Genomic DNA, 27,729 nt, shown 5'->3' with positions numbered 1-27,729 from the left:
TCAAGAAATGGTGCTTTCAGTGGTAACAGAGTGCTGCTGAGTTTTGTGGTCTTGGTTGCTCTGAACCAATGAGGTTGTAGACACATCAGCAGTGATACACCAGATTTACATCACCTGGTGATGTGAGCCATTGTACTTATTAATGAGTGACCCTGCATCGTGTGTTATTAAAGCTTTAAGAAAACATGTTTTCACTATACTAAAATCACATTAGAATTTTTGTGTATGGCTTTTCAAATGCTGTAAACACTTCCTCATATGAGTAGCATGCTGACTATTTGTAACAGTGAGCGCTTCCATCAGCTCTAAGCATTCATATTTTATTTTGCATAAACCCTTCCCTAGGAATGAAACAGAGCATCTGTCCTACTAACATGTCCTACTACAGCCTTTTATAGAGATTAACAATGAAATCCAAGCATGAGGAGCAAACGAGCCAGCTGTGGAAGGTGGCAATCAGCAGAGAGACCCTGGGCAGAAGAGTGTGGCTATTTCCTACTGCAGCAGGAGCCTCAGTGCTGGATTTGGAGATGATGAAAGTGCCCACAGGGGAGCATGCACTGTACGTGCTGGCTTGTTGCCACGTGAGCCTGACAGGGCTGGCAGGGGAAGGGGTCTGCAATGTCCTGTGAAGCACGAAGGGAGTTTTGCTGTCCTAGGATGGAGATAGAAAAGTCTCCATACTCACATTTGCCTGGGATTGCCATTGCACTTGTTTCCCATGTAGAATCCTACAGGAACTGAATTTACTTCTCTTCTTGCAAACCTTCAAATGACATTTTTTCCTCTTACATTTCCCTTTCCCTTCTTCTCTTCCCAATAGCTTTGTAATTACAACATAATTTTGTTAACTTAATCCCAATTTTTCCCCTGAGTTGCATCAATAAAAAAGGAAGCATTTAGAGCAGAACTTAGGTGTATACACACTTAAGTGAGTCTAAAACACCCTGAGAACACGGGGAGCCCAGGAGCAGCTCATGTAGGCCTCTCTGGCAGCCATGGCCATGTTCAGGCCCTGTGTTCTTCCCTTCTGCCCAGGGTGAGCGCACACAGCCCCAGCTTTACTTCTGGTGGTAGCCTTGGCTTGTTTACATATAGATGACCTTGTGTGCATCCCCAGGGGGAGTTTTTTAGAGAGCTGTTGGGCAAAGGCAGTGGCTCAGTTTGGAAATTACAGAAGTCCCCAACTGCAAGTTCCAGACCCACACACGGAGGTGGGGACAGGCCAGCGGCCACCAGCAGCACAGCTGGGGCAGCATGATGGCCACCCCTGGGGGTGGCCTGCAGGAGGGGGAAATAGAAACAGCTTGGGTCTCAGAAAAAGTGCTTCATTTCTGACATGGGAATGTCTTACATGCTAATGTAGGGAAGAAAGGTTTTGTGGCATTTCAATACAATTCAATATATCTGCTGCAGAACTGAGCAGGGCAGCTCCGTGCTCCTGCACAGGAACTGGAGGGCTGGGCTGCCACTGGGGAGCTCCAGGGATCCTGGAAAGAATCTGCTTCACATCCAAGGGGAATGAAATTACAGTAGGTGGAAAGAGGCTCAGATTTGTGAGAAAGCTCTGAATCATAGAATGGTTTGGTTGGAAGGGACCCTTAAATCTCATCCAGTTCCAACCTCCTGCCATGGGCAGGGACACCTCCACCAGCTCAGACTGCCCAGGGCCCCATCCAGCCTGGCCCTGAGCACCTCCAGGAGTTCCTACACAGCTTTCCTTTTTTTCTCTTTGGGTGCTGGAAGGCCACCATGAGGTCTCCTCAGAGCCTTCTTTTCTTCAATCTGTACAACCACAGCTCTCTCAACCTGTATCCTTAGGAGAGGTGCTCCAGCCCTCTGAGCATCCTCATGGCCTCCTCTGGACCTGCTTGCCTTTAAGGAAAAGCAGAACAAAGCCACCATTAGCCACATTACACACTAGAGACAGACTGCTGGAACAGAGGCAGAAATAAGTCCATGCAGGAACAAAACAGAGCATGTTACAAACTGTGTTTCATACCAGCCTCTGAGTCAGAGTATATAAGGCACAGCTTGATAAGCCAGGATGGGTAGGCTGCTATTTTTGCCTACATCTTATTACAGGTTATACTTTACATAATTGATGTTAATGCTGGTTGACTCCAAAGGACGATGTGTGGCTCAAAGGATAGATTGCACCTGGGTTCTCAGGGGAAGGAGCTGCTCTAGGTAAGTCTAATGGATGCTCATTTCTGCAGAGCCTCGTATACTGCACTGATGAGGTCTGTCCTCTGCTGGGCTTTGTTTTACATTATTAATTAAACATACTGTGCTTCTAAGCACTTCAGACCCTTTTTAAGTTGCAATTTGATCAATTGATATGCAGTGCACCACAGGTATAAATAACCCTATTGCATTAAAGTGACATTTTAAGTAGATCTGTAGCCAGAGAATGCATCTAGGAAGAACTTCTCAGTGCCCAGTCATGACTCTGCGTTGCTTTAGAAATCCTCCACTACCAACTGCTTCGGTCTTGAAAAATGCCTGTTGTTCTGAGCAAATGGATTAGCACTTTTAAGAGGTAGAGCAGTATAAACATGCATTACTGGGTGCTTTAAGGCGGTTATATTGGCAATAACTCTCCACAGAACAAGAAAACTGCCACTTGGAAGGGATCTGTACAGTGGTTAATCCCCATAGAACAGCAGCTGGCTCCTTGGAAGGTCCTCATTTCTGCTGCTGGTGTAAAAGCATTTGTCTTCTACAGTGCATTTGGGTGATTCCTTCCAGATTTAACTTTGAATTTGGTCTCTGTTCATCAGGATGAGGGTTTGACAGGTGACAAAGAGGGATCTTGGATTTTAAAAAGCTTTTGGATCCGCCTGAAAGTTCTAAGGAGAGTCCAGAGATGAGTAAAGGAGGGTCCAAGTGGCTGCGACTGCCTATAAATAAACATTCAAAGGTATTTCCTGCGCTCTCAGCTTCATATACCCTGCTGTCAGATAGCTCCCCTGCTTTCAATCTACGTTTCTCCTGTCTTGGCTTCATTTAATTAAGAGAAACCCCCTGTGCCAATCAAACCACATGGCTCCAGGTGCTAGGGGGAAAGCTGACAGCTCAGAGGATAGGAAGGAGATCGAGGGAAAGGTTTTCCTGGATCACATTCTGGCATGTGACCGGGAATCACAGGTCCCCAGCATGCGTCCCCCACCTCTAGCAGCCATCCGCATGCCTGTCACACTCTGACACTGGATCTGCAGCAACTGTTACTGCTGGCATGTATTTATCTTCAGCGGGATTGGAAACAGAGCCAGAGCAAAATGTCATCAAAACTCCAGCAAAAGAGGCGTAGAAAAGAATATACCGATGTGAACGAAAACAGCATGATTTTTGTTGGTTTGAGCTAAGGAATTGGGATGTCACCTTTGGGATTTTTTACATGTCGGATCAAATGTTCTAAAACATAGTTTGTAATACACTGTCGGTCCTGCACGGACTGATTTCTGTCCTTGCATTGCTCACTCTGCAGGATGGAGCTTGGTGGCCGGGAGCCCAGCAGCAGGGGAGGACACAGGGCATGGGGAAGCAAGGTCAGAGCTCAGTGCAGTGACAAAGTGACTCAATGCTGTCTGTCAGGGTCCTATTTCCTAACTGCACAACGCTGAGGGCCTCCACAGCCTGCACGTTTATCTTGGCTGTTTAGTGGCTGACCCTGCTCTGGTTCCAACCCTTTTGTTTCTGCAGCACTCAGCTGTGCCCCAGCCCCCTGCTCAGCTCTGGTTATTTTCCGTCGCACTCAATAGCTTTGTCAGAGCCCTTTAATTTCACTACAGTTTTGTTTACCCTGATGAAGCAATGCACTCAGTGCAAGACAAATAATTCTCTTTTTTATGAAGCTTCCAACCTCTCATCCCTCCTGCTCTGCCCACTGGCTGGTGCTGGCACATCCTACTCCCCTCTCTCTTCTTGCTGCTGCCACAGTTACATGGACAGCAGAGCTCCTCGAACAGCTACGTTTGCTTCTCTCAGCTCTTTAAAGTTTGAAGGCTGTGCTAGGAAATTTCTCACACCCAAGCTCCAAGGTTCCATGGGGTGAACAAACCTGGCACAGCCCATGCTACGCCGTCAGGCAGAGCTCCTTTTGCATCATCACGATGGCCAGTGCAAAGGCAAATGCTGTCAGACATCCTATACTTGGCTCCACACACGGTGTGAATACCTCAGGCACCAGCAAGGCCAGTGCCAGCCACGTGGTGCTCTGGGCATCAGCTGCCTGGGCTGGACCTCAGCTTGTGCCCCACGTCCAGCTCAGCTCAGCTGTTCCTACCTGCGTCATGTTCAGGTCCAGCAGAACTCCAGGATGGGGCTTTATGTTCTTTTGCATCGAGAAGAATGCTTAAATACCAGCTATCTTCCACCACAGTGTGATGGTATGAGTGGTGCAAGTAAACTTCTGCGGCTTCCTGTTGTGACGAGAGCCTGCAGATCTCAAGGGAACACCTGGAGGGTCACAAATACTGTTCTGTCCTCCCTTGGGGTGTTGAAAGGAAAATAGTGCAGAATTTCCTGAAGTGTGTCAGCTAACATAAAGTCCTGGTCTGGTAGGAGTAAAGGATCAGATGTTCGCACCAACTCTGCAGTGTCATTGATTTTTCTGGAGGTGTCAGGAACATAATTGGCTGTCAGTAAAAGCAGAGGTGCAGGAAAGCAAAGGCTGTGGTTCTCTTGGCAAGGATAGTGTCTCCTAGTCTCATGTCCCCTGATTCTGGGCTGAAAGCACTTGGCAGCAGTTCTCCTTCTGGACTGGTTTTGGCAAAGCTGGAATCTGGGAGACCTCGCTGTGGCCTTCCAGTACTTGAGAAGAGCTTATAAATGGGAGGGAAATCAACTTTTTACTTGTGTAGAAAATGTTAGGACAAGGGAGAACAGTTTTAAACTAAAAGAGAGGAGATTGGATATCAGGGGGAATTTTGCACTGAGAGTGTGGTGAAGTACTGGCACTGCTGCCCAGAGAATGTGGGTGCCCCATTCTTGGAGGTGCTCAAGGCCAGGCTGGATGGGGCCCTGCACCATGAGCCGGTGCCTGAGGTAGTATTTGGCAGCCCTGCCTGTGGCAGAGGGTTGTAACTGGATAATCTTTGAGTTCCCTTCCAACCCAAACCATTCCATGACCTGGCTGATTTTGCACTGGGCAGCAGCAGCTGGATCTCAGCATCAAACACCATATCACCAGTGCTCAGGAAACTGGGGTAATACAGAGCAGCTTGCTTCTTGCAGATGTGCCTGAAAACTTGTCACAGTTCGCTTTTAGAGGCACATTCAATATGAGTGACTTTCTGAGAGAGAGTCCTGGCTACATGGGGTATATGCAGAGATCAGGATAGAACAGGTCTTTTCCTGAGCTGCCTGTGCTTCAAGGAGCAGCCTGCAGCACTGTCTGGCTGTAACAACCAAAAACAACCCGGTTTCCAGCACAACAGTGACTTGTTAAGAGGAGAAAACAGCTCATGGTGTATTTTCAGAAACGAGGTCAAAATAGTGCAGCCGGGGAGGGAAGTGACTGCTGCGCTGGGTTGGTAATCAGATACAAAGCCTTTCCCTTCTAGCTTAAAACCAGCCTCGGTCAGCAGTGTCTGAATCTTTTATCATCTGACAGTTGCTCACTGTGGCCTTTGCAGTGATGGCTTTGCTCTGTGACATCTGAGTCAGTGCTTGCATACCCAGAACCCAGGGCTGTCTGTCCATTCCCTGAGCCCCATAGTGCCGGCTGGGGGGGGTAGCAAGAGTGAACACAACTTCTTTCTTCCCTGGAGGAAAACTTTCTGTTTTTTCTAGGAGGTCTGGTTCTGCCCTCAGGATCACGGAATCACAGAACTGTAGGGGTTGGAGGAGACCTCTGTGAATCATTGAGTCCAATTTCCTAAAGCAGTTCCCTGCAGCAAGTCACACAGGAGAGCATCCAGGAGGGTTCTGAATATCTGCAGAGAAGGAGGAGACTCCACAACTTGTCTGGGCAGCCTGTTCCAGGGCTCTGTCACTGTCACAACAGAGGCTTTTCCTCGTGTTCATATGTAACTTCCTATCTTGAGTTTGTTCCTGCTGCCCCTTGTTCTGTCACTGGGCATCATCGAAAAGAGCCGGGCCCCATCCATGTGACTCTCACCCTTTAGATATTTATAAGCATTGATAAGATCCCCTCAACCTTCTCTTCTCCAGGCTGAACAGCCAGAGGTCTCAGCCTTGTAAGGGAGATGCTCACAGCCCCCATTATCTTTGTATCCCCATGCTGGACTCTCTCCAGCAGTTCTCTGTCTTTCTTGAACTGGGAAGCCCAGAACTGGACACAGTGCTCCAGATGTGGCCTCACCAGGACAGAGCAGAGGGGAGGATCACCCCCCTATCTGGGAGGTACCCTACTGGCCATGCTCTTTGGAATGCAGCCCAGAATAGCAAGAGGGCCAATGGTTCCCTCCTCTTTGTATCTGCCTGTGTGCATGTGGGTTCAAGGCCTTAAATAAAAGGTTGAAGGTGTCTTCTATACACCCACTTTCCTTGACCGTTAAATTAAAGAAAACCACAGAGCAGACCATCAGATCACTGCCCATAAGCTGTTCTCTTCTGTAGGCCCTTCTTTTAGTAAAGGATGTAGCTTTTATACTTATCCCCAGTAGAAGGATATAATGAGGTCAGGTATTTAAGACCTGTCTACAGTTCTCTTGTCTGGCACAGCAGCCAGTTGGAGCTGTTCTGCTTTCTCCCCTTGAAATCTATTGACAATATTGACATTCATATTGTAGGCTTCATATGCATCCTTGATTCCTGAGCCTTCAGTTCTGAAGTCACAGCAGCAGCAAACTTCAGGGAAGGGCCTCTGCATGTTTACTCACTGAGTTTTCGCCTGATACAATCAAAGCACCAAACACAATGTTTGCTTTGTGTGATTTGCATGGCTGCCAGATTTGCCTATATTCTGCAGTGTAAAATGTGCTGGTCCTCTGAGTTTCTCACTTCTCTGTCTGTGAAGAACCATGGTTGGGCCTCCTGGGATCTGTGAAATCCCCGCCCTGGGGTAGAGCATTAAGCCCAACACGAACAGAAGTTGGCTGAAGTGGCAACAGGAGCTGCCCATGCAGAGCTGATGCTGGTGGGGCAGGAATGGGACTGATGAGTCTGGAGATTTGTTAGAGAGAAGGAAATGCAGTGGGAGAAGGGAAGGAGACACCTGCAAGGGGACGAGGGCACTTGCGATGGAAGGAAAGGCAGAGGGAAAGAGCAGTGGTAGATATCAAATAGATCACATTGCCCCACTGCGCAGGGGAAATCTCTGCCATGGAGGTGTCCTCTGCTCTGTAGAGTTTGCTGCTTATGTACTCACTCTCTGGACACGCTGAGTGCTTTTGGCTGCTGGTGTTTTCGGATGCTTTGCAGCAGGATGACAGCTCTGAGCAGTAAAACAAGACAGGAATGTGACTGCTGTCATGCTGTCATGTGCTGGAAGCACGCTGTAGTAGTGAACCGGGGTGAAGCTGGGGTTGGGTGACACAGGAGGGGAAGGATTTCCTGGAGAGGAAAATCACCTGGCCAACCCTCTGGAAACTGTGAGCGTGCGCTGCTGGAACTCTCCAGGCTGTGCTGTGTTCTGCACCAAAACTCAGCTGCAGTACCAATGAAGGCAATGGCAACTGTGCTGCGAAGAGGCATAAGGCAGAGAAGCAGGCCAGTAGCAATCTATTTTCAAGCAGACAAGTGCCACCAAGTTATTTGTCATTTCTCCAGAAGGCTCAGGTAGGTGTGCTTGACAGCACCGTGCTGTCTCCTATGCACCATATGTGCAGAAAGAAATTAATTCCCAGGTTAGCAAGATGAGAGCTGTGATGAGACAGAAGCCTGAGTCAGGCACAGTGGGGAGAGGCGAATGTCATAGGCTGCAGCTGTCCTCGGGCTCCTGTTGAGTTCTGAATGGAGCTGGAGTGAGGGAGACTTTTGTTGTTCTTTTAATAGGAGAAGAATAGAGGTTTTGAAAAACACGAACTTCAGAAGCAAAGAAACAGCACTTTTTGGCTTTATTCTCTAGTGATGGCCGTCCTGTGGATCTGGAGCACTCTCACCCCAGCTCCCCTGTAAGCAAAACAAACACCAGCAAAGTGTGCTGTGAGACTGCAACCCAGCAGTAACTCTGATGCCTTCAGTACAGCTCTGGAGCCACACACTGTGAGAGCAGAAAGCTGAGGACAACCCAAATGGAGCCATTCAGTGAAGCATAGATCCGAGAACCTGAGTCCTAAAGAGTGTGCTCTGCTGCTGCACATGGCACATTCTGAGTATCTTCCTTATTGATGAGCACCACTGCAGTGTATTCCCCCGGCACAGCGCTGGGGCTGCAGTGTGCAGTGGTGTGTGCAGATATCCCAGCGTCCTCATGTGCACTGCTCCTCTGTCTCTTGGTTACGCAAAGCTGCTGTACTGTGCACCCAGTGGGATTTCAGCAGGGCTCTGCAGGCCAGGATCTGTTCTTTCAATTTCCCAGAAGCAACAGCGTGCACTGTTCTGTGCTTCCCCAACAACTGCTCTTAAGCTGACATGTAGTGGAGTGACTGCGTATGAAACCCGGTATGAAATGAAGCATCAGAACAAGCAAGCAATTACATCCCAACTTGTGTTTATTTGTAGTACATTCAACATTTGCCTTCCCTTCTCTCCTCCCTTCATTTCCCTTCACCTGCCCAAACGTAAATCCTCCAGGCTAAGGCCTGTGCTACCTGTTGTGCTGCACACAATGCGTGCCACCAGCAACAAAATAAGCACAGTGATGGTAACCCTGCAGTCTGGGACCTCTGTCATGCAAAGCAGCTGTGTGCAGAGGGCTGGAGTACAGCTGGGATGGTTGTGGTAGTGCTGGGGCAGAACTGGGATGGCTGTAGCTGTGCTGGGGCAGAGCTGGGATGGCTATAGCCTCTCCTTCCACATGATGGAGGAGACAGTGCTGGCTGCTGAAATAGCGCCAAGAATTGTAGGTTACAGCTTTCTACAACAGCTTAACTGGAAACAAAACTGCAAGGAAAGGCTGGGATGAGATACCCAAGTTTAATGTGGAAAGAGCTGTTGGATGTTTGCTGTAGCAGCCGGACCCGGCGTCCTAAAATAAAACCCAAAGTTATTTCATTAAAGCCCGTGATGCTGAACACAGGGTACTCTGTGAGTGTTTAAATGCCAGGTAGTGCATTAAGTAAATAAAGCAGTCCTGCAGTGAGCATTGTTTCCCCAGCAGCCGGCCATGACCAGCACACAGTACAAGTGCCCATGTGAATCCCTGCCATGTGATGCAGTGCTGTGCCTGCCTGATGCTCTGACACCAGCTGGGAGGGCAGTGCAGGCTTTCCTCCAGCGTTATCACGGTGTTGATAAGGGTCAGCTATTGCACGTGGCTTATTTGCATGGCTTGGCAGCCACTCATAAGTCATCTGGTTTGGATCATGAAAAGAAACTGAAAAGCTTCCTGGGCGCTATCAGTTATGTTTCAGGATACATTAACTATTAAGAGCACTTTTATTTTGCTATTAACTAGCATGTTGTACAACATTTGGAGTCAATATCACCAGCACCACATGAATGAGAACAGCCAGTAGCCACTTACCTGCTTCGAGCTTCCTAGTTTTACTGTCACTAAGTGACATTAAACTTCATTTCACATCATTTGCATCGATTTGCTTATGTGTCAAAATTAACGTGCTATTGTGTCTGAAGAGTGAATCAGCCTAACGAGCAGCAGGCTCAGCACAGATCCACTGCTGCTTCTGGCTACTTAAAATTCAGCAGCCACAGTCTGCCTGCTTCTCTGTGCTGCTGCCAGCTGGGGAATGCAAATGGAAGGCCAGTGCTGTCCTGGGAAGGAACCAGACAAAAAGTGTCACTTGGAACCACTGCAAATGGAAACTCCGCTGTTTTTTTCCTTTTCCTTTCTTTTTTTTTTTTTTTCTTGAGAAGTTTCAGCCTAAGTGATACATGAATTCACCCTATATATAAACCTGGAAAACTATTGTAGCAGCAATGTTATCTGCTTTGTCTGCTTGCTCAGGTACAGGACACAAGAAAACTGAAGCGTGATTCCTAGGATTTAAATCACAGAATCACGGAATCACAGAATAGCCAGGGTTGGAAGGGACCTCAAGGATCATGAATCTCCAACCCTCTGCCACATGCAGGGCCACCAACCTCCACATTTAATACTAAACCAGGCTGCCCAGGGCCCCTCCAACCTGGCCTTGAACACCTCCAGGGATGGGGCATCCACAACCTCTCTGGGCAGCTGTTCCAGCACCTCACCACTCTCAAGTAAAGAACTTCCCCCTGACATCCAACCTAAATCTCCCCTCCCTCAACTTAAAACCATTTCCCCTTGTCCTGCCATTATCTACCCTTTCAAAGAGTTGATTCACCTCCTGTTTGTAGGCTCCCTGTAGGTACTGAAAGGCTGCAATGAGGTCACCCTGCAGCCTTCTTTTCTCCAGGCTGAACAAGCCCAGCTCCCTCAGCCTGTCTTTGTAGGGAAGGTGCTCCAGTCCCCTGATCATCTTTGTGGCTCTCCTCTGGACCTTCTCCAACATCTCCCCATCTTTTTTGTACTGGGGGCTCCAGACCTGGACACAGTACTGCAGATGGGGCCTCACAAGAGCAGAGTAGAGGGGGACAATCACCTCCCTGTCCCTGCTGGCCACCCCTCTTCTGATGGAGCCCAGGATACCATTTGCTTTTCGAGCTGCAAGAGCACACTGCTGGCTCACGTTATGTTTTTCATCCATCAGGATGATTACACTGCCAAAATGTTTTTTTTTGACACTGTCTGTAACTTTCAGCAGCTTTAACAACTTCACCTTAAACACATCAATGCAAGGGATGTTTGACAGCTGGTTTCTAGCTGTTTTCTTTGGCCACTGGACAGGGGAGAGCAGCTCTGCAGGATACCCAAGCCAACTTCTTCAGTGCAATGTGTGGGCAGATGGCTCTGGAGGTCCATGGGGCAGTGTATCTTTCTGGAGAGGGGTGGATCAGAGCTCTGGGCAGAAGGAAGCATAGCACAGCTGATAAATGAAAGGGAGGCTTTGGCAGAGCCCCTGGGCTGTGAGCATCCTGCCCGGAGCCACCAACTGCATCCTGCCAGGTCAGGCATGGTGTGCAGGTGACAGTGCTAATTGTGGGCCTCACCCTGGGACACAGGAGGGTGGCCACCCTTCTCTTAGGAGTCCACAAATGACCATTCAGCATTTATCCTTTGCTGTTATACCTTGCTGGAAGGCTGGTTTGCATCAGAATGCACCCAGTAGGTGGGTGGAGATTTTAACACCATGCAAAATAAGGGCTTTATTTAAAGGAAATAGTTGCACGTATCTAACGAAACAAGTGGTTGCAGTGTTATTTTTATATGTGTGTGACTAACAAATGCTATCTTGGGCCAAAGCTGTGGGCTCTGCTGTTACAGTGGTGTTTTCTGGAGGCTCTTCTATCCAACATGTGACGTGGGTGAGATCCAAGCTGGAACTGTACAAATGCGGGCATAGAACTGATTGTTGGGCCATTGCTGCAGGCAACCCTGTCATAGGGAAAGGACAACTGGAAATTGCCCCATTTTGATCAAACGTAAGACAGGTGCTATTTAGAGTTGATACAGTCTCACAAATAGATTTTGAATAAGAGTAAAGATACTCAGTGATCCTTATGAGTTCCTTCTGGCTGGGAATACTTTGTGATTCTTTGATAAAACGGGACTAGGGCAGTCAACAGAAAATGCAGGACAAAGCCTTCTGTTGGCCAGTGATACAATAACTAATCCAGAATTTTCCCTTCTTCTTTATTTTCCTGTCTAGAACTCTTTTGTTAATCTAATGGAAAAAAAAAGAAGAGCTATTTAGTTTGCCGACATGAAAATACCACACTTGATTACGCATTTCATTGTCTGATGAAAGAAACATTAGCATTAGAGATAATTACGTGCCATAACAGTTCATCTCATTATCAGCAGCAGCTGAGTTTGCAGGCAGCTTCAAAGACTCTTTCTTCTCAGAAATCCTTGTCTGTACTGAATTTTTCAGCTTTGTTATAGAGAAGTCTAGAAATGGTGGCTGCTTTTTAATGCCATATTGTTTATCATGGGATACAAGCTGTGTCTTGTCTGCTCGATCCATTTCTTCTGTGGTAGACCAGCACAGGGACTGCATGCACACATACCCATATATTTACATCTATTCCATCTGCTTAGATGGCAGTTCAATAGGATTCTGTTAACACAAAGTTCTGTTACTCCTGAAGTGATTTTCTCTTGGGGGTATGTTGGAGATTTTCCATCTTTAATGTCACAAACTTTTATAAAATTCTTTATAGGGCTTTGGATTGGGCTGAATGTGGCTCTGGGCCTGGTTTGGTGGATGGTGACCCTGCACATAGCAGGGGGTTGAAACTAGATGATCGCTGTGGTCCTTTTCAACCCAGGCCATCCTATGATTCTACGATTCTGTGATTCTATGATTCAGACACTGAGCTGCAGCATAGCAGTAAAGCCTTTTGTTTTAATTATCATAAAATTACAGTTGTTTCCTTCAACCTCAGCAGTACAGAAACGTGAATAAAATAGGTACCACAATAATGCTACAAAGTGAGCTTTTAAGTAGCAAACACTGAAAAGTCTAACGCATAATTTAATCCAATACCTTCCAAAACAATGATGATTTTATCTCCACCTCTGTGTGGAAATAGTCACAGAAAAAGTGAAGTTGAAGAGTGTCAGGGTGTGCCTTGCTTTGAGTTCTTCTGTGTTAAGAACCCAGGAGGCAGAGACTGTTCTAGGGATCAAAGTGTACCCAGTAAAGTTTCTGGACAGACACTCATCATCTATAAAAACTCAAGTCAATTTTCCCAAGAGGAGGCTCACCATCACAGGCTGTTCTTATAAAAATGGAAGGCATGCTGTCTGCAAGGAACTTTACTGCCTGTGCCGTCACACATCTACCATAGTTTTCATGGGATGTGAGTGATGTTACTTCCGTGGTCTCCTTTCATCCACATCTTCCTGTGTCCTCTGGCTGTCCTCTCCACTTTATGGCAGCCCTGTCAGCTTCCCTTATGCCTGGTAATAACACTTTTGGCAAAGACTGTTAATCCTGGAAATCGTTTGTAGACTTGCTGATACATTAGCACACAGTGAACACTTTCCAGCAGTAAGAATTTAAGATCTAATGGTGTTTTTCTCCCTTTTAGTGGTTTTATATTTGCATCAATTACAGCTACCATCCACCTCAAACCCCAGTCTGAGTGCTCAGGAAACATTTGCACACCCATAAAAATACAGAAAATCAGAGCATCTTCCCAAAACTATTCATCTCTATCTGCAAGCAAAAACTATCCTTTTAGTCCTTCAGCAAATGGCACATGCTCCAATCTCACTAAAATCAGCAGTGCTGAGGGCATCCCAAACACTGGGGCCATTCTCCTTGCCCCTCCCTGTGGCATGCCTGTTTGCAGCAATGCCTTGAAACACCCATCTCCATTGCATTTGTGATAACTGCTGCTTGGTTGGCGGAGCTCTAATGAAACACATATCCTCGGTGGGCAGCTGCAATTCCAAAAGACAGCTCCATGATCAGCAGTTACTGCCGAGCTTTATCATTTACATTCCTAAAATACAAAGTATTCTCTATAAATGCTGTTTGGCAGAATGGGGACACCGAGAGGTAATGAATGCCCTTTGAGGTCAATGCAAGACAGGATATAAACCTTCCCAAGGATTCATTCAACCAGTGCTCGTGGTTCTGCAGGCATTTGATTGCAGAAGTGTTGGAGTACCGAGGGAGTTGTACTAATACACTTTGGCCTGCGTTGTGAACGAGGACCAGTGGAGGCTGTGTTTGCACCAGTGCAAAGCCTTGGAACAGAGGTGTGCAGAAATCTCTTGTAGAATCGTGAAAGCTCACACTGAGAAGGCAAACTGAATTTGCCTTGGAGATGCCTTATCATGTTTTGAAGTTTTGTTTGGATGGCTTGGGGTTTCCTGCTGATTAGAAGCTATCCATCTGCTCCTTTTTGATGGACTTGAGTCCCCTGGGGATTCATTGGTTATCTACACAGATCTCTGGGAGCACAAGAAGTGAACCCAACTCAGAGGCCACATAGGTTCCCATAGCCCACTTCAAAATCTGAAGCTCTGTCCAGCTTCAGTTTTTACCCCTTTAAATCCGCTCTGATTTATGCTGGCATAAAATAATCTTCCTTTGTTTGCTGACAAACACACAGATGTAATAAGAAACACAGATGTTGTAATGAATTTTCTAATTGGATGTGGATGTTTGTTCTTAAATGGATAATAAGCACGGCTTAAATTATGTTTGATCACAACTCAGAACTGCCCTAAGAACACAACCTAAAATACAGCTGGGGTAGATATGTGTGTCAAACAAAAGCAGGATGCTCACAAGACAAATGATCTGCTGCTGTTACTGATTCTCAGCACAAGAGAAAAATAATCGTTCCCCTCAAAGGTTGCTGAAAACAAATCTAGTTTGCAGGAAGGCATTGCTGAGAGCCCTGCAGAAAGTGGGCTGGAGCTCACAGGATATACCCCCTGTTTCTTTTTGCCTCTCCTTCTAATTTTGTTCTAACTACTGGCAGAGACAGAATCATCAAAATGAAGCAAAAGTATACGTTCAAGCTCTTAAGCCATTTGCCATGAGATAGAGGTAATCCTGAGATTCACAGAAGCATTAAAATAGCAACAAGAAAGTGACACCAGTGCTGAGGATTGTTTTAGAAGTAAGGAAGCAGATGGGAGGCTAATAGAACAGAAAGGTAGAGCTCCCTCATCTTGCAAATACACCTCCCTGGACAATGGCTCAGACAGTTCAAGCAGACAAACAATTCACAGAGTTTTAATCCCCTATTATAAATAAGGGTGAGATATATGCTTTTAGCCTGGGAAAGGTGATAAAAATATATATAGGTTTACTGTAAAGATGAGATTTCTGCCTGCTTCTCTTCTGATCGTTAGTAATTATTCTTTTTTACAGCCTCTGGCCTCTCCTCTTCTCCATCTACCCCAACACAAGTGACCAAGCAGTCCACGTTTCCTCTTGAATCCTATAAGCATGAGCCTGAGAGACTAGAAACACGGATTCACTGTTCTTCTCCTCCGGACACAGGGCAGAGATTTTCTTTGCCTCCATCCCAAAGCGCAGCCAAGCCTCCTATAATGACACCATCTCCTTGTGCTACCTCAAAACCAGTAAGTAGAGCTTGTGTCCACTTCTCCACCGGGAAATGTACAGTGGTGTGTGTAAAATTGTTTCTCGTACTATGAGCTAGAGCTGGTGCGTCCATTCTGTGGAACGGAATGAGAACAATTTCATGTGCCTTACACCCCAGGCTTGTCTCAGCTCTCAGCGTTCAGCTGGCAAAGCATTAGAAATCCAGAGGCGGGAGCTCTTCTTGTGAGTTAACCAAATAGCAATTAGTTCTTGCATTGAGTTCAAATGAGCTTTGCAGTGGCTACACAGTTCTGCACGCATTGCTGAGATGCCGCTTTAGAGAAGGATACAATTTTATTTATGATTGTCTTTTATATCCCTTGAAAGGAGCAGATGAGAAGGCTAGCAGCCAAGGAGAGCAGATCAAAAAGAAATTCACAGCGTGAGCTGCAGGGTTTTGAGTTCCTGCTGCCTCAGGAGTCTGAGATCACTGGGACAACTGCAGTCTGATGGCACTGGTTGCTGTGACGCTGTCTGCCCCAGCTTGCAGTTCAGAAGGGTGGAACTACCCGGGTATTTAAGCAGACCCCAGGTAGTAGCAGTGTCTTTGTAGGAGTGGTTTCTTTAGCTCCTGGGAATGCAGAACTCAGCAGTTCCAGGAAAATGTGAATTCCAACCTCTGATATTCTTCTCTGCAACATCTGCACTGCATGTCTTTGTCTTCCCCCCCCTCCTCTGGCTAGCCTCGGCCTCACAGTAATCGCTGTTCTCTTCTGTGCTCTTCTGCCTTCTGGATATGCTAAGCCAGCAGTCCCACATTTCCTCCTTTGTGTCCAGCACCTCTACAGGAGTGGCTGCAGCCATTACACTGTGTGTGTCTGGATGCTGTGACCATTTGCTCTTATAAATAATAGACATTTTCAGTCATTACTCATTATGTCCTGTTGTATCCTGTTTGTTGTTCTAGACTAAGGAAGCCAGACTCCTTTCAAAATAAACACCTTCCTATTCTGCCACTAGGCAAAAGTAAAGAATTAAAAATACTGAATAATACCAATCTTATACTCACAATTAGGAACTCCAGCAGTAATCTTCTTCCAGACCATTCACTGCCTTTCCATGTAAGGAGCAGGTTTGGGATCCACAAGTTATGAAGTTCAGGGGCTTGCAGGACACAGGAATGTTTGTGGTAGGCTTCAGTCTGTTGGTCATATCCTTGGTGTGTGAATGTGGTTTCTGTTCAGCTGCTACCCAGGGGTCTGTTGTATCTGCTAGAACAGCGACTGAAAGACAGATCTTATTTTTTGTTTGTTTTTAATGATTTGCTGCTTGGGACAATAAAGAAACAGAATACTTGGAAGTATTTATCAGCTGTTGTGGTTCTGTGTCTGCACAAGATAGTCTGGATGGAAACTCAATATATTGTACTCAATTATCTCCTATTCAACAGATGCAGAAAAACATATATAAGATACATAGGATGTACAACACCTGACTTGCTTTGTTCTGTATACTTTGCTTTTGTACTTTGTTTTATATCTATCTCATTTATAAGAGTGAGTGCACAGGGTGGCAGTGAATCATTAGGTTTTCACTAAGTTATTTCCCTTACAAATGTGACAACACCCTGAATACTGCATTTCAGACATTTCAGTTATTCTGAGTCATGGGTTAAATATTTGTTTTCCCAGTGAAGATGTCATAAATAGATCGAGGTCCATTTCTTGCTTACTTAGATTGCTCTTTCTTGGCATAATGATTCCAAAAATCTTAAAAACATTATAAGTTATAGTATGACTGGTTTCACAGTGGACACTGTGAGATGTTCACTTTAATGACAGAGCAGCTCTTACGTTGACAATTGAAAGGAGAGGTTGACTCTTATCTACAAGGGCTCTGTCAACTCAAATCTCATTACATTGTTTAATTAGTGATGATAATGTGTGTGATCCTAAAACTATTATCAATGATTCATGACTGTGGAATACACTGCAACAGCAAAAAGGAACTCTTGGAGCCAGAGCTGGAAGTACTGCTGAAAAAAACCCAACAGATGAACCAATGAATGAGTATAGGAATGTGTAGCACCAGGGCTTGGAACTCATCTTAGCCCATTTTTACATCCACCTGCATTTGAAGCTGATTGTGTACTTGCTTTTTATATGTCTGAGGCTGTGGCACAGAACGGTTAAATCAGCTAAAAAACAGAGAAGAATAAAGATATTAGTTTTCCAGCAGATGTAATCAGCACTTTTGTGTTTTGGTAGCACTCAGTGTGTATCTTGCTGTGATTTTTAACCCTTTTATTCTGATAAGGAGAATAAAAAGCAGGAGACAGGCCCTGACAGAAGGAGACACTGCTTCTACAAGGAGCATCTCACTGCAGTGCGTGGACCTCAGCAGATAACCCCGTGCTCAATGGGTGCCCGTGATAATCACTCAGGCCTGGATTTATCCTGCCTAACTTTAGAAACCTGACTGAGCTGCTTACGTTGGTTGTCTCTGTATCTCGGAGAGGATAAATCAGTTCTTCAGAGGGTTGGTCAGCACTCTTTCTCGCTCACAACTGAGGGACTCTGGGCGCTGCGTTTCTGACCACGGTGTTTCTGTTGGGTGCCCAAAGCAGATGTGTGAGGCTGGGACAGCCATGGCAGCAGCTCTCGTGGGCGTCCCAATGGCTGCGGAGGTGTTCCTGGTGGTTGAGTTTGGAACTTAGAATGAGAAATCAGCTGATAAGAGATCAAAGCTACTCCAAAAGATTAGCGTGCCCCACATGAAACAGGGAAGGAGCGACTCGGTTTTTTGCTGCACAGTTCATGACTTTGTACTTCGGCCTTATGTTGTTTGGACTGTGTAACCTTCAGGCTGTTAAGTGGTGAATGATAACTCCCCTCTAATGCAACATTACTAACCATGAAAGGAATGCAGAGAGGTTGCAAATTCAGCAACCAACACGTTTTCCCTGTTACCGCTTTGCCCTGTTTTGAAGGGGAATGCTGTGTGTTGAGCTCAGCGTGCTCGTATCCTTCTCACTTTGTCCTTTCTTCTTCCACTGACACATAAGGTACCATGAAAATAGCAGTATTCTGCCTCCTGCAAACACATGTATTTTTGTGGTACATCATTTCCTGTCCTTTATGAGTTTCCTCTTTTTCTGCATGAGGAGTCATGGCCAGAGTAAGATGCCCACTCCAAACTGAGCTCTCTTGTGGTGAAAACAGGAGCGGGGCTCCCTCTGTTCAAAAGGGACAAAAGCAGAACATACTTACAAACAACCTCTTCCATATGGTGAACCACTATTCTCTAACCAACTTCTGAGCCTAATAGTTTCCCAGAAATTTCTTACAAAGAGAGCATCTCATGCAGAGGACAGTCTGACATGTACACTGAGCTTGTGTCAGCACATCCTCTTCAAGCCACACGTGTAGGACACAGGAGAAACTGGAAGATACAGTTGGCATCCATTTTACAGAGTCAGTGCTGCTCAGTTCCTGGAACAGAAGTACGGTCTGCAGCCAGGCCTCTCCCTTCCAGTGGCAGAAACACAGAGGTAAAGAGAAAATGGTTTCTGTAGCTACCTGCTTGTTCAGCAGCAGCATTTCCCTGTGAGGCTATTCGTGCTGTTTCTCAGCCAGAATGTAGTAAACTCAAAAACAGGGCTGTTAACTTGTTTGGCGTGAAAGACTCTTACATCACACCCTGCTGCTGGCAGGCAGCCTGGGAACCAGGATATGTGCAGCAGGTCCTCCCATCTGGCTCTCTCCAAAAAGCCATGGCACCTATCAGAGCACCGTGATCAGCCTGGCTGATAAAAGAGATTTAAATCTGATGAAGAGAACTGAAAATGCTCTTTGATTCTGATGTTGTCTTAAAAAGAAAAAAAAAAACACACACAGGCTGGGAGAAATGGAATCCGGTCTGCAAATGTGCAAGAACTCTCTATTTCAGCATTCATGTGGTTTAAGGAAGTAAATGAGTGCCAAGGCATTACTCTGATTCAGCTTTGATTTATACCACAGTAAACTGATCACGGAACGTAGAGCCAGCAAGGCTGTCATTTACCAGTGAGAAAGCTCTGGCAGTGTTGCTGTGTCCAGACTAGTTCTAAGTGCTTTAATACCAGCACTCCTTCTGGGAGATGTTCTCTAATAGATCCTCTGGGCTCCAACAAGCCAGCTGGGTTGCAACATGCTCCCTAATGCAACTGCTGCTGTCTGTGTAAAAGTGCATTTAATGTAAAAATGGAACACACTTATCTAACAGTTGGCATGTGATTAGTTGCAAACCTACTAAATCAAGAGCTTTGTGATTATGTATAATTCAATCACTTAGCAATTGCACACCATATTAATAGAAAAAATGTCCTGAGCCCACCTGATTTGTTTTATCTGCTTTGACAGAGCATCAGGATGGTTCCACTGAGCAGAATGACTTCACATTATTGAAAGTCCATAGTGAGATTGAGTGGGAAGTAAATCCTAAATGAGCCAGTAAACTTGCTTGGAAATGAAGAGATCCATTCTACTAATATTCTGTTCTGTCCCTTTACCTCCTCCCTATTAGTCTTATTCTTTTACCACATTTGGCATTTTTATCCCCATTTAAAATACGCAACAGGCATCTTGCTAATAATTTTATATTGGTTAATTTGCTTTTTCTAGAATTATTTACTTGTTTTAGGAAACAGGAGGAAAAAAATACAGTTACAACCTCCTATAATGTCAGTTTCCTGATGTAATTGTAATTGTATTCTGGTCGCAGCATTCGGATTCTTGGCAATCAATCATAGGATGTAGAGAATTTATATTGCATAATTTCTTTGCCCTGAGGAAATGCATGTCTGTCTGCTTGTGGCTTTTTTGGCAGAGCAATTTATGCAGCTACCTATGGGTGTACCTTGTGCTGAATTTATCTTAACAGCATAAACTCCTCCGATTCCTGTTCCTGCCAGTCGTAGTGCCCAAGGAGAAAGATCAGGATGAAAGGATGAGCAGCCAAAATGCTGAGTCCCATCAATTCCCAGCTGCTCTGGCAGTGTTCGTATGACTCTAAGTAGCTAAGACAATTAAAATCAGAGCACCTGTGTGTTTCGTCTACGGTGCACCTTGATACCGAACTCATGACCCCAGAATCCTGAATGGGAAGTTTCTGGTTAGAAGTTGAAAGCAAAGTTACCTTTATCACTCCACTACACATCCTGCACTACGCATGGTAGTAGTACTCGTGGTACTACTCTTCTATTAAGAGTAAGCTCTGTTAGTGATCACAGCCTGAAACCTAATTTCTGATTTAAGGCACAGGTTCAGTGGAATAGAGCATTGCTGCCAGTTTCTTACCAACTATTTCTCAGGAAAACAATGATGTACCACCATGTGCTTGTGCACAAAGCAGCAGAAAATATAAACCAAAGTCTTCTAGAAGAGAGCTCTGCATGCATGCTTCTGAAACTTCTCTGTTGCACCATTCCTTCTCATGTATTCAGCTAGATGGAAAATACAGCTATAGGAAGGAAGAAATGCTACATAGGCCAGGATCCTTGGGAGGGAACTCTATGAATTCCTCATCCATCTCCATCTCTCTTAGCTCGGTTTCATCCATATTATATTGTTAGATACACTATCTTTAACAGCCAGCAGAGCTTTACAGAATGTAAATCCCCGGCTGATACCAAAAGGTCACAGATTACACAAAGCAGCAATATCCTTTTCTCTTCTCCCCACAGCCTTATCCCTTCCTCAGTTTGGATGAAACAAAATGCTGAAGTTAGGAGATAAACTCATAGGAGACATCTTGAGTAACCTTCCCTTCCATTTGTATTGTAGTGTCACTGTCAGCCTGTACATAAGGAGAGCAACACAGCTCTGCAGAAACGCAGCTCATGTCTGTGGTTCTTTTTCTTGTAAGATAACAATCAACCAAGTTTGGCCATTTGAAAGTCAGCTGCATGGGCTGCTGACTCAGAGGAGGACCAGATACCATCTTGGCAGCAGCTTGGAAAAATGTTTCCATTGTGCTCCCGAAATGAATGCAAAATATTTATTCCTTGAGCTTGTTCCCAACAGCATTCTTAGCGGGCACTGAGGGCAGGGCCGTGTGGATGACATTTTTAGGAAGACAGTAAGGATCTGTGCAGTGCCCGAGGTATGAATAATCGTGTTTTATGATTAACAAAGAACAGAAGTCCTACAGCACGGGGTGTGTGAGCTGAAGTGTAGAAAGGTGAAGTAATGGAGTGTAGGATGACAGAACTACTGCATCTCTTGCTGTGGAAGGGATCCATGAGGATCACAAAGCCTGACTCCTGAACAGACCATAGAAAAGGTGAGAGGCGCAAGGCCAGCAGGGTGAGAGGGCAGCAGAGGTACAGAGTGGAGATACTTGGTTGGCCTTCTCGCATGCGTAGGATTATAGACAATTGCCAGTGCCAAGGTTAGCACCTCTGGTGTTTGAGCTTATTCTCTAGCACGCTTTTTTGCCCATAGCTGCACAGTGCAGCTGTCTGTGGCAAGCAGAAATCCTTCTTCCTTGTACCTCTGAACAGAAAGTTACTAATTGCTGTTTCGTGGTATGTGAGCACAGATGATTTCAGCAGAGAAATAAACATGACTCTTGCCCTGAGGACTTCATTGTCCGAGAGCCTGATCTAGCAAACAGGCAGGGCATATTCTAAAACCATAAGCATTGGCTCAAACAGGGTGGCTCCTAAGCACTACATCCAGTATGTACTTGCAGAATGGGTTTTAAGTGTAGCCATAACATAGCCAGTGATGATAGAAGGCATTGAAGAAAGGTAATCTGAAGGTTACAGCGCTGAGTTTGGTTGAGGTTGCTATGTATTTATGTTGCTGAATCTCAGGTGCTGTTCTGTTTTGGTTGAAGTCAATGCGATGATGGCCTTGATCCAGGAAAGCACTTAAAAGTGCAGTCAATTTTAAGCACATTGGTGGTCTGGCTGGAGTCAGCATTACCAGAGCACTTAAAGCAATATACACGTTGGCCACTTTGCTCAATCAAGGTTTTGTACAGTTTTTATTGTCTATTAAAACACTTACAAACGAGTAGCACAAGTGAAGATGAAAGTTGATGGACAGACAGAGGATGGGAAAGGAATTGGGGAAAACCTGAGAGATTAAATAAAGAGTAAATAATGGAAAGAGCACGAGGATCAGAATAGAAGAAAGGTCGTGGTGACAACAGGAAATAGCTGATCGCCAAGTGGCAAGGAGAGCAGCAGCTGTGAGATCGCTATCTGCCTGCTGGGTAGGTTTGGCCTCTCTAGCTGTGGGCATTTGGACCATATTTACATGGAAATATTCATGGTGTGCACCACCTCTGCACCCAGCTCCTGACACAGGTAGAAGCAGCTAGTCTTCAGAAAGGGATGGCAAGATGCACTGAGCACCTCTGCAGTACAGAAGCACATCATACAAGCTGGTCACCAAATAGATTCCTCCATTACCCAAGATTTTACCGATCTAGAAGTCATGTTTTGAAGAGTTGTTTCCTCACTCCTGCTTTTCTTCCTCAAGGCCCCAAACATGGCTGTTGCTGATTTAGTTCTTTGAATTCAAGATTTCTTCTCTTTTCAGTTACATAGTTGTAACAGAAAATAAAGAGTTTGAAAAAGAGAAAAACACAGCATCGGTAGCAGAGCTCAGGGAGGCGGGTGCACATATTCACTCCATCAGAGATCTCTTACATGATTATCACTGTGTCCCTTGGTCCCGTGGTGCCTCAGTTTCCCATTTATAAAAACTGCAGTGTAACACCTCCTTAAGTCAAACAATACATTAAGAAGTTCTTCAGAAAGCAGTTATTCTTAGAACCGTAGACGTAAGTGGCTTAAGATAACTATAGATAGCACATTGTATTTAAAGATTTTAGCAGCAGCCTTTTCCATTGCAGGCAATAATGTATTATAATGTACAAAAAGCTATCAGGTTTTCAGAGCACATCAAAATTTATGCAAAAAATCATTGTAAAGCAGGCTGTTTTTCTGACTTCTATGTTTATTTTAGAGCTTAGTTTAGGATGGGTCAGACATCCTCAGGAACCGATAGCTTTCACAGAATTACCATAAGACATAATGTCCTGCAGACTGTATACAGATTAGTATTCATACACATATGCTCCAAATTTGATGTTGTGCACTGGATTTGCTTATTTTTACTTTTTTTTTAATCACAGTTACCTATAAAATTATTTTAAAAACGTGAATCACTGAAATGCCTGTCTAAGTCGATGAACAACCTTAAATAAATACTTGCTGTTCTAGAGATCTATAGCCAAGCTTCTGTTCTGAACTTGGTGTGCTTTTCCCAAGAGCTCAAAATATCATCCAAACAAACTGTAAAAGAATATAACAACCACTGAAATGTCAAAGCCAAATCAGCTCCCCTTCTTTCAGGAATGTCCCGTGCTGTCTCTCACCCACAAGGCCTTACTTGGACATCTTCTCAGAAGAACCCAGCTGAAACTCCAACATTTCATTCAAATGGCCACGGTTAGAGTGTGCTCTTGGTACAACCCAGCAGCAGTTTCCCTTGTGAAGTGGCATCACTGCTACGGGAGCACTTTCTGGCTCTCAGTGACATCCAGCACCAACAGGGGTTGTGTGCCTCATGCAGAGGTCCAAAGCTCTCAGAAAACTCTATCTCCAAAGATGATGCTTTTGGTTCCTACAGCTGATTGACTTTGAAATATGACCACTCTGGCAGAAACAACCACTTTCATCTCAAACTACTGACTACATTATTTAATTTAGTATTCAACTTCATTTTTTTCCATTTAATTGAAACTGACACTAAATTTCCAGTCTGCTACTTAACTGTGCTTCAGAAACTAAGAAGCACCTCTGGTGAGCTTATGTACAATTTAGTGCGTATATATATATATATATAAAACACATGTATATATATAGATATAATGTAGACATATTAAATTCTCTAAATTTAATTCTGACTGTACTAAAATTAGTGACAGTTATTGTACTGGCCTCAGAGAGGCTAGATTTGCTCATAGCCCAACTGTTTCCTTACCTGTAATGACAATTTAAATGGTCCATTTGCATGATATTGATAGTTGGGAGATACCACACTATGTTAATACAGAAGTCTCCTCACACATACTGCTGAATACTGAATCTGCATCTAAACTTATGTGCATGTACACCCAGTGCTTACCATATCCACACTGTGAGCATCCCCTGACCATCAGCACACTTTTGTATCCACGTTTGCATGAACTTTGCAGTAATGTAAGCATGGTGTTGAGCTTGAGGTGTATCACAGGTCCTTAACATTGAACTAATTTGAATTTTTTTTTCAGTCCTGGTTCATGGAATACAGGGAAAAGCCTTGTTGGTATTTCCACATCTCTTTATGGTATTGTTTGTAGTCATAAAACATTTAGCTGAAGCACTTGATATGCTTCTTGCTCAACACAGTCCTTACTTAAGCCCCTTCCAGATGGTATCAAACTACAGAAGCATACATGCAAGACCTGGTTTCACTTGTAGTGTACCTGAAGCGATGGAACGATATAGTTAATAGACTGCCAAAAGGGAAAGCATGCATGAGAGAAGGGATGCTGTCATGGCAGATTTCTTTTAAGCAAAACAAAAAAAGAGAAGCAGTACACAACAATTTTGCCCAGAGTGATCAGCAGTAGATCTGGGAATAATTCAGAAGAAGGCCAGGTTCCTCAAGCTATGCAAATTGAGCACCATCTGAAGAATAGCTTTTTGTCACAAAAATGATCTATTTGAAGATTACGAGTCAACCATGGGCTTTGTGTTGAAGGAATTTTACAAACTGCACTGAAATGTACTTTATTATCCTTGCCTGCCTCTCTGAGATAGCTTCTGAATACTCAGTGTCCTACTGTGGATTGAGATCCTCAGTTAAGATAAGATCTGTAGAAAGTGAGTGCCTAGTGCACAGCTCATTTGTTTAGCCAGCAGTTATCCACTTCATAGTGCAGCCCATGCTGCAGAGCCAATTATTTGTTCAGCTCAGCTGTATATCAGTAGCTAAAAGTTTTGTCAAGGCGAGTCAGCTCTGAGCTGAAATCTGCCTCTGTCTTTCAGTAACCCACCGCAGCAGCTCTCACCTGCATCTCCTCACCATCTGGACTCACTGTATCTGCTTCCAGTCTTTGAGACCTGCTGATGATCACAGAAATGCCATTTTAACAGTAGGCCGCTAACAGGTGACTAGAATTTTGTGGGTCTTACTCAAGCCTGAAGTATGGCATCAGTTCTCTTCAGGCTTGATTAGGGAAAAAGTATTTAATTCTAGGTTTAAAAAACACCATGACTGAAAGCTGGTGCAGTAAGTGTTTGCAGAATGGAGCCACTACCCATGAGCAAGGCTTTGAAACACCACGCTAAGATGAAAAAATGGTGTATAGTAAATGTTCATACAAATCAGATTTGCCTCTTAGTATTTTTTTAAATTTGTTATCCTCAGCAGCCTGTGCTCTGTGGAGCATCATCCAGGACTCTGGCCTCCATCCAACGACAGTACTTACCTAAATGCTTCACTTTAATTAACACAGCTAATGCTGTGTAGGAAGCGTCAGGTAAATGCAGGCTCACATTTATCCCTCCATCCACTTCATATCGGTCAATGCTTACCTGCTTTTTATCAATGATTTAGCTTAATCAAACAACAACAACAAAAAAAAAACAGTACGTTTGTCACAACCAGATATTTCTACTTTAATCATGCTTATTACCTGATTACTACTGCAACAATTTCTGCATGGAGAATTCACGCTAATAATACCGAGTCAGTCTCCACCTATATTCTACAGAAATGAGCTAAGGATTAATGGTGCCCACAAAGCCGTAGTTGGAGAAGGCTTCTTTAATATCCCAGACTCAAGACTCTATTAGAGCTGCAGAGTGAAACAGAAATGCCACCAGAGATAAGAGGTTGTGCAAACAGGGGCCGCCTCTTCTCCACTTGTATTTCTCGTTGAGAGGTTAACTGGTGATCTGGACTCTCACTTGCTTGTTTACTTCCTTTGAAGTTTATGGTTTCAGAATCACTTGACTCTTGTGTCGCTGGTACACAATTTTTCTTCTCAAACAAAGCAACAGTGTTGTAGGGCAATGTTCTCACATGGGACAGGTTCCTTGTTTCTGGTGTTAGATCAAAAGAGGTTTCGAAAACTCGTCCTGTTTCTCAACTCGGTCGGTGACAGAACTCACTTGGATCATCCCACACAGAAATATTTAGGTAGGGCTTTCCATTAAAAATGCAAAATCACTCTCGACGTTCAGTTTGTATGTCTTTGGGGTAATAGGATTGCAACACTCCGTGCTGTAATTGCAGTGAAGATTTGCTATAAATGCACAGGGTTTATTTCAACATCTTTCCTGGTGCTGAATGTGCTTCTGTGCTCCTTTCTTTTTTTAAGGCTAAATTTTATTGTTGCTCCAATTATGTTATTCGTTCAGCCTGCTAAAGATCCCCAACAGGGACTGCTGATCAGTAATAATTAACTCTGTGAAGTAATTAATGTTATAGCTTCTATTACGTGTGAGGATGCAGATTTAGTTCAAAGGCTAGTTACTACCTATGAAATGTAAAAGCAATACATAGCTAATCTGTATTCCATGCCAACAGACTCCTCGTTAGGACTACTGATAGATTCCTATTCTGATGGCACTGGGATGAAGGAAAAAACCTTTCTGGCTTGAGTGGCAAAGTCTGTTAGAGCTGTTGTAAAAAGAAACCACTAGAGTCATCTTTAATGTCACTATACAACAACAGAAAGACACAGAGAACAGACACAACTTGCCCCATCACTTTGAAACGTGCTGCAGAATAGCTGTCTTTCAATTCATTTAGGGCCCTGTAGATTAGGGTCCACAAGTCAGGATTCAATTGGGGAGGATAAAATCAGAATGCTGAGTGCATTTTTAGTGCCAGGCATTGTAGGGATTTTATTACTGTGATCTAAACATGTTGTAATTTCTGCGTTGTCACTATCTTCATTTATACATACTACACTGGAATGACTACAGCATCTAATATCTCAAAAGCCTTCTGAGACTAGAGCAAATCTTATTGCATTTCTTCCAGGTACAGGAAGAAAAAACTTGAATCCAGCATTTTGTATGAGACATCCCCCTCCTTACTAGTTTGTTTGGTGCTGGAACACAGATTCCTTAGAATAAATGGTAGAAACTACACTACCTGCACAGCTGCTCTGTTTACTCCAAGGTCTTTGAGGTAAGGAGGACTCTACATCAGAACCAGGACCAGAACTCTGCACTGAGACTGACTCTGTTCTCTCATCACACCATGGGCACTCAGACAGCCATCCTACAGTCATGCTTTCCACCATGCAGTTAGCAGATCCAGGGTGGGATCCTAACCTCAGCCCCACTGATCCCAGCCTTTTCAGTATTGTAGACCACTGGTATCAGTTATCACACTCTAGCAGAAAACAAGTGGGAGCTTAACTTACAGCAACCAGCAGATGAAACCCTTTTTTTTTTTTTTTTCTGATTTTTTTTGTCTCTCTCCAC

At 44.6% G+C, this 27,729-nt stretch overlaps 1 protein-coding gene across 4 annotated transcripts in view; it reads left to right on the top strand.

Moving 5' to 3' along the window:
- The window catches only part of PRKAG2 (protein kinase AMP-activated non-catalytic subunit gamma 2), a 185,560-nt gene that overhangs the window by 113,246 nt on the left and 44,585 nt on the right, over nt 1-27,729 (top strand). For all 4 annotated transcript variants that reach the window (XM_085226986.1, XM_085226988.1, XM_085226987.1 and 1 more), the window contains one exon: nt 15,012-15,226. In XM_085226986.1, coding sequence (XP_085083112.1) covers nt 15,012-15,226 — 215 coding nt within the window. The remainder of the gene's footprint in view (nt 1-15,011; nt 15,227-27,729) is intronic.

This window comes from Meleagris gallopavo, chromosome 6 (assembly GCF_905368555.1).
Source record: "Meleagris gallopavo chromosome 6, MGAL_WU_HG_1.1, whole genome shotgun sequence".
Classification (NCBI taxonomy): Eukaryota; Metazoa; Chordata; class Aves; order Galliformes; family Phasianidae; genus Meleagris; species Meleagris gallopavo.
The sequence above is the reverse complement of the archived record's forward strand: the minus strand, read 5'-3'. Positions and strand labels throughout refer to the sequence as shown.